The following is a 7,764-nucleotide window of genomic DNA, read 5'->3' as shown; positions in this document are numbered from 1 at the left end:
CATTTTATATATATATATATATATATATATATGTTAATGTTTAGATTTTTATTTATGTATATGTATATGTTAATATTAATATAGATAGAAGGTTTTTTTGTTTTTTTTTGAGCAACTGGAATGGTGCCCCCCTGCCCTACGCAAACTGCGCATATAGGGAGCAGCGGTACTGTGTTTCACCTTACCCTGGAGTTGGTTCACCCTCCGCTTATGCAAAGAAACCCATGTTTTAACTCTAAATATACAAATGAAGACTATTGTAAATTGTACTGTAAAATAAAAAAATATTATATGATAAAATTAGTATTTTACACTACAAGTTACAACACTAATATTTATGCCTTAAATTCTTCACTTTCAAAGATTCAAACTCTTGAGATTTTATTTTGGCAAACTACTGGAGAATTGCTGATAAAAATGTTGGGAATTATATGAATGTGAAAAGAAAGCAAAGCTTACGCTGCATTCCCAAATGCACTCTGAGATAATGAAAACACCGGATCATAAGCTGCTTGCATGCGTGCTGAACATAGTGCTGCATTTCACTGAAACAAGCATTGCATCAACAATACAGTTATTTAACTGAACCGCAGCGTTTGACTGATAATCACACTCATCATTATCACGTAGTTCAATTTGTTTATCTTTCCATTCAATGTATTTAGTTATCAGCTTTTCATCAACTGATGAACCCCCAGGGTTTTGCGTTTTGGAAACCTGCCTTAACAGGACTACATTGCAAGGCTGTATAACTGCAACTGTCATTTTTACAGAGATTGTGTGAGAACAATACAGACATTTTTTACTTGAACGTGTTTAAAATCACAAAGTACATCTGTAAAACCCAAACTACCTGACTTTCTTAGGCTTTAATTTGGTGGCTAAATTTAGCATTGGATCATTTATATCACAGTTAACATTAACGAATAATCCATGTGGCCTAGGTGACTTCAGCTGAAAGTCATTTTAGAGGCAGAGAACGTTTTTACATTTTGCAGAAAGATTATGAAGACAGTAAATGTTCTCTTTTAGAATAACTTGCAGGGTTAAGGGTCAGTTATGATTTCATATTGACTGTAAAAATCCAGTGCTTCATACTGTCCAGTGTCTACAGTCTCTTCACCCACCAAAAATGATCCTGTTACTAATACGATCTTACAGTACGTTCCACATTCTGCCTTCTGTTCAGTTTTTCCAGCCATTGCCATGACTGCACCTTGGCATTCGGGCTGCGTTTTGTCTGACTAACTGTGCTCACCCTGTGATTGTGGTATGAATTAACATTTCATTTGGCACAAGTCGTGGGGGGAATTCTTCAAAGGATTTATATTAGTGGAATGGCAAAGGTCTAATATTGTAGGGATATCAATTACTTAACAATTTAATGTGCGGTAAATGTACCCAGATGAGACCATCCTGTACGGCAAAAAGTAATGTGCAATAACTATATGGTAAAAGGGGTGAAGAATCACTTATCTTTAACATGACTGGTACCACAGCGTCATGTGCCAGTACCAATTTAATTCCATTTTTATGTCGAAGCCAGTGACAAGGTAATCCGTACGTCTGGCTAGCAGCAGAAGGAAATGTGATCTGTCTTGGCGTAGTGCTTATTTAGATAAGACATGTGGAGTTGGTTATAGAGTCTGAGGCACAGTAACACTGCAGTAAAGCTCTTCAGACCGTCAGTGATAGTCAGCTCTGGCCGAGAGCCACTGCACGTGGATACTGTGACCTTACGGGTCCACAGTTGCCGCCTTAGAACAACAGCTGCCCAATCAAAGAAATAAATGTGATTGCTAAAGCAACATCTAGCCAAATAAATCGAGCAGCTATAAAAGAGCCAAACACAAATCACATGGGAACAGAATGTCACATCAGCCAACTGTTTCTGTTATACCGATGAGAAAAACGAGTGCATTATAATAGCGAGCCCATCAAACAGCATTAGTTGCAATTAATAAAACAACTGCTAGATATAACAGACCAAACTGGAAGAGTAGCTGTTTTTTCTCGTCACTTTCAAAGTTTTTTCCTTCTAGGATTATAAACTCAGGCCTGTAACAGCAACTATGCACACATTTCATGGGGCAGCGCCATGTACCGCAGTCGTCATGTTTTTTTCCAGCACATGCAATGCTGTATCTGTGACCAAAGTCTTAGAAACAACACAAGAGATTGTGAGAACAATACAGACATTTTTTACTTGAACGTGTTTAAAATCACAAAGTACATCTGTAAAACCCAAACTACCTGACTTTCTTAGGCTTTAATTTGGTGGCTAAATTTAGCATTGGATCATTTATATCACAGTTAACATTAACGAATAATCCATGTGGCCTAGGTGACTTCAGCTGAAAGTCATTTTAGAGGCAGAGAACGTTTTTACATTTTGCAGAAAGATTATGAAGACAGTAAATGTTCTCTTTTAGAATAACTTGCAGGGTTAAGGGTCAGTTATGATTTCATATTGACTGTAAAAATCCAGTGCTTCATACTGTCCAGTGTCTACAGTCTCTTCACCCACCAAAAATGATCCTGTTACTAATATGATCTTACAATACGTTCCACATTCTGCCTTCTGTTCAATTTTTCCAGTCATTGCCATGAGTGTACCTTGGCATTCTGGCTGCTTTTTGTCTGACTAACTGTGCTGTGATTGTGGTATGAATTAACATTTCATTTGGCACAAGTCGTGGGGGGAATTCTTCAAAGGATTTATATTAGTGGAATGGCAAAGGTCTAATATTGTAGGGATATCAATTACTTAACAATTTAATGTGCGGTAAATGTACCCAGATGAGACCATCCTGTACGGCAAAAAGTAATGTGCAATAACTATATGGTAAAAGGGGTGAAGAATCACTTATCTTTAACATGACTGGTACCACAGCGTCATGTGCCAGTACCAATTTAATTCCAATTTTTATGTCGAAGCCAGTGACAAGGTAATCCGTACGTCTGGCTAGCAGCAGAAGGAAATGTGATCTGTCTTGGCGTAGTGCTTATTTAGATAAGACATGTGGAGTTGGTTATAGAGTCTGAGGCACAGTAACACTGCAGTAAAGCTCTTCAGACCGTCAGTGATAGTCAGCTCTGGCCGAGAGCCACTGCACGTGGATACTGTGACCTTACGGGTCCACAGTTGCCGCCTTAGAACAACAGCTGCCCAATCAAAGAAATAAATGTGATTGCTAAAGCAACATCTAGCCAAATAAATCGAGCAGCTATAAAAGAGCCAAACACAAATCACATGGGAACAGAATGTCACATCAGCCAACTGTTTCTGTTATACCGATGAGAAAAACGAGTGCATTATAATAGCGAGCCCATCAAACAGCATTAGTTGCAATTAATAAAACAACTGCTATATATAACAGACCAAACTGGAAGAGTAGCTGTTTTTTCCTCGTCACTTTCAAAGTTTTTTCCTTCTAGGATTATAAACTCAGGCCTGTAACAGCAACTATGCACACATTTCATGGGGCAGCGCCATGTACCGCAGTCGTCATGTTTTTTTCCAGCACATGCAATGCTGTATCTGTGACCAAAGTCTTAGAAACAACACAACAGATCAAGAGGGCGCTGAGACTGTTAACTGAATGACTCAAAAGGCTTGTGGTACAAGTGATACATTCGCTGACACTGTTTCTATTCAGATCATTCCATGGGAATATAAAACCCATTTTGTCATTTACAGACGTACCGTACATCTCTCTGGGCCGTGCTCATTTTATTGTGTGTTGCAGAGCATTTGTGGCTGTGCTGTTTGTGGTTTCTGATTTTCTCTAATTGGTACTATGTTGCAGTAATCTCAAGTTGCCCAGTACTTTTTCATTGGGGCCTGTGAAGAAACTGCAGCTGTTTTTGCAATGAATTTACAGCTTCATAACTACATATTCTCATTACATTACACAACAGTACTTATAGTATTAAGTCAACAAATACAGTTATTAGAGCAAAAGGAAGTGTACATATAAAAGTACATTTTGTTGGAAATATTTCCAAGAAAATATTTAAAGAAAAAAATAAGCTGAGTGTAAGCATACTTCCTTTATGTGAAAAAGAGCAGAAAAAACAAGTGGGAATTAACCTGTCTTTTATGTGGAAAGTTTTGTACATTTGCAGCATTGTGCAACTTAAGTCAACAACTCGACCTTAACGTGTCCCTTCTTTTTGTTTTCCTAGGAGAAAAAAGTGGCTGCGTGTAGCTAGTATCAACAAATGTGGTATAGCGAGGCTATCTCTGAGGGAAAGGAGTTTATGGTGTGTGTTGCTGTGTTATGTGCCTGGGCTACTGAAGAGGAAAGTACTGTCTGCTTTAAGGTGTCATATGGGGATGCTCTTTGTGATTACAAAAGCTTGAACTAAAACACCCTTATATGGTATGTTCTCACTATGTGAGAACATCTGTGCTCAGGTCTGAGTGGGAAAAAAAGATCTCTCCATAACCATAATTATATGTAATTTCAAAATATATATATTTGCCATAAAAATGTTTTTATTCTGAGTTCAGTTTGAGGTGCCACTAAAGGCTAATGTGTTAAATGTATCAAATCTATCTGCAAATCATCATAATTACTACGTACTACTTCAGTTTTCAGCAAGTTTTATATAGGCTAGAACAATAAAGAATAGTGTGTGTAAGTATATACAGACACACACACATTTTTTTTTGTTTGTTTGTTTGTTTGTAAATCTTCCAATTAACATTTTATATTTTGTAAGGTTTAGCTCCCTGGATTAATTGTTTATGATTAATATATTCTCGTCAGATATTTCCATGTTCGTGTCCTGTCTTTCCTGTGAGTGAGTGAGTGAGTGAGTGAGTGAGTGAGTAAATAAATAGCTGCAAATTATGCCATTACATTTATTTTTTTCCACAATTTTTACACTATGGGATCTGTTAAGATAGGTTTCATGAATTTATGTTTTCTTGAAGTTGTTGTTGTTGTTGTTGTTGTTTTAGTAAAGGACACCACATAACGTCTTTTTACCGTATTTTCTAACAAACAGCATTAAACAATAGATTAAAAGCGCCTGTTTTTGCTTCTCTGCTTTAAGCCCGACAGTCCTAGCTGATTACCGGTGCTGAGCTAAGCCTCAACGCACCTATAAAATGTTATCCGTGAAAGCAGGTTACATTCGAGAACTCCACTGGAGATGATCCAGTCCCGCTTGCAGCCAGACGCACAGTAGCTGAATGGACACGAGCCCGCCAGACTCATTGGGAACGACGAGATTCACGCTGTATTCATGTTCCGGGGTGTCAAACCCTCTAGTGTTGGGTTGATACAGTGCAGAGCCGCAGTTGCTGAGCGCAGTGCTGTTGAATATGAGCAGAGGGGATGGAAGACACTGAAATTATAGTCGCTGTAGTTTAGCAACTAACAGGATAACTTTGTAAGTAGCCTACTTTTACATTTTTAGGCAATTTGCTATAGTTGCTATTGTAATGTTGTTAGATGGTATTTAAGTAGACTTTTTTTTTAAGTTTTCTTGTTTTTAAACTTAGTATTTAAATACTATTTAAATACTTTTCCCATTGGTCTTATTTATTTATTTATGTATAATGTATAATCGGTGAATTATGTTGAATTAAAAGGATAATCATTTCAAATAACCCATTCGTTCACAGGGGCATTATTAAAGTATAAGGAAATTTCCTGGACAGACTTTGGAGCTACATTGTCATTTGGCACATGGCAGTTAATGAAAGCTGCGATGAACACGGCAGCCTTCAGTAAGTTTGATCAGCTGCGCTTTGAAGAGAGCGGACAGAATGTGGAGAGAACCAGCAGAAGCTATTTAGAGGTGATTGATGGACAACATTCAGATTTACTGACAAGCCACAAAGTGATAGGTGGCACTGAAGCTCTCAAACACAGGAGAAATGGGTATGTATGAGACCGTGCATGAAACGGTCTAAATGTGACTGAATGTGATTCACTATTAGTTAATGTAGCGTAGCTACTTTCAATGGAGGCAGCCTTTTTTCCTATTCTACCTCCCCATGTGTTTAAGTAACTATTCGGGAACAGTGTTGATTTATACTTTTCATATCGGAAGTATAAAAAGAATGTCACTGTTCCCTGTTGAAAAAACCAGCATATGCTGGTTTGGTTTGTTTTGAAGCATGGCAGCTGGTTTAAGCTGGTCCTAAATTGGTCCTTAGGTCATGTGCTGGTCCTATGCAACTAATTCCTGCTCAGAACCAGCTTAAACCAGCTCATGACCAACTAAGGACCAGCTCAAACCAGCTGCCATGCTTCAAAACATCCAGCTTATGCTATTTTTTTCAACAGGGTTATCTCTCTGTTGTAAATGTAGTGTAACAAACCCGTTTTATTCAGCTGGCTAAAAATGAGAAGCAGAATAATGAAGATTATTGAATATTGGCTCATAAATGTGGTGGTTTGAATGTACATGGTTGTTTCTCCTTTAATTTATAGGAAAGCAGTATAGACTATTACTGTATGTGAGATATTCCTTACTCTTAATTAAAGGATGCTGTCATGGGGAAATGACAGGGATGTGTGAACCTCAAACCCATACAGTACAAGTAAATTCATTGGGTTGTATATTTTGACCAGTCGGTACATCATATGTGTAAGGTAAAGATACAGCAGGGATGTTACACATACTTGGTCTACAGTGACATCTGCTGATTGTCTTGGTGCTGGATAGCCACATCTTCTAATTGGACATCAACAATTTTCTTTCAACTAGTTTATTAATTTGAGCTGCAATGGTCTGCACTTTGTTTACAGTATCAGTGGCCTCTATTACCACTCATGTAAAATGTTTTGATTATGCACTGACAATACAATAATTTGTTTTAATATAGTGTGGTGAGTGGATGCTTTGTTGATGGTTTGTCAAAACTAAAGCCATGAAAAAGCAATTGTATCTGCCATTAAAAGTCTTATTTGTCAGCTAGTTTTGCACAAAGGATTACAAAGAATCCTTATAAAATCAGCAAAGTAACAGCTAGAGGGAAAAATAGATTTGTTAGGCGAAAGCATCTTGCAGTAAAGACTTGCAGTAAAGATGACTAATGACATATATTCCATTCAAATTAACAATTATGCTTTAATTTATAATTAGTTGTATGCAACAGACATTGACATCTGCAAATCTGGAATATAAAATTAAAATTTTGCCTCTCTGTGTTGTTTTACTTGATCAGTGTAGGGAAGGTGCGTCACAAACGACAGGTCCTGCAGGATATGGCTCGACCACTGAAGCAATGGCTCTACAAGCACAGGGACAACCCTTACCCCACCAAGACTGAGAAGATACTGCTGGCTCTGGGCTCCCACATGACCCTTGTTCAGGTGAGGTATAATAATTGTGCACATTGTTAGATTTATGCAGTTCATGTTTATTTGAAGGATATCTGTGCTTAATTTTTTTATGATAAACAATTCTGGTATTATGATGGGTCATCCTAAGATGTTTAAAGTCAAATCTGGCTTTCAACAGTCAGTGGCATTAAAGGAAAAAGTGCATAAACATTAATTATCTTGCGGGAATGGCCATATTGGTGTTACATAATAATTTTCACGACCTGCACCTTGTTTGGAGACCCAAATGTACACTGTAAAAAATTATTGTGATTTTAACAGTAAAAGACTGTAAAAATGCTACAGTAAAAACCTGTTAATTGGTTAACAGTAAGTTTCCATATTCGGTGAATAAATGTAATTACATTTAATGTAATTTTACAGTAAAAAAATACGTTTTTTGGAAGTGAAACTGAAA

The 7,764-nt window shown here is 37.3% G+C and overlaps 1 protein-coding gene across 1 annotated transcript in view; it reads left to right on the top strand.

Moving 5' to 3' along the window:
• The first annotated feature begins 5,339 nt into the window (after window positions 1-5,339).
• Window positions 5,340-7,764, top strand: part of LOC107747522 (homeobox protein Mohawk-like) — a 12,656-nt gene continuing 10,231 nt past the window's right edge. The window contains exons 1-3 of the mRNA XM_016562072.1: window positions 5,340-5,403; window positions 5,639-5,897; window positions 7,190-7,337. Coding sequence (XP_016417558.1) covers window positions 5,713-5,897; window positions 7,190-7,337 — 333 coding nt within the window. The 5' untranslated portion in view covers window positions 5,340-5,403; window positions 5,639-5,712. The remainder of the gene's footprint in view (window positions 5,404-5,638; window positions 5,898-7,189; window positions 7,338-7,764) is intronic.

Source organism: Sinocyclocheilus rhinocerous, unplaced genomic scaffold (genome assembly GCF_001515625.1).
Source record: "Sinocyclocheilus rhinocerous isolate Xijiao unplaced genomic scaffold, SAMN03320098_v1.1 scaffold48, whole genome shotgun sequence".
NCBI classification, from domain to species: Eukaryota; Metazoa; Chordata; class Actinopteri; order Cypriniformes; family Cyprinidae; genus Sinocyclocheilus; species Sinocyclocheilus rhinocerous.
Note: the sequence above shows the minus strand (reverse complement) of the source record. Positions and strands in the feature narration are given on the sequence as shown.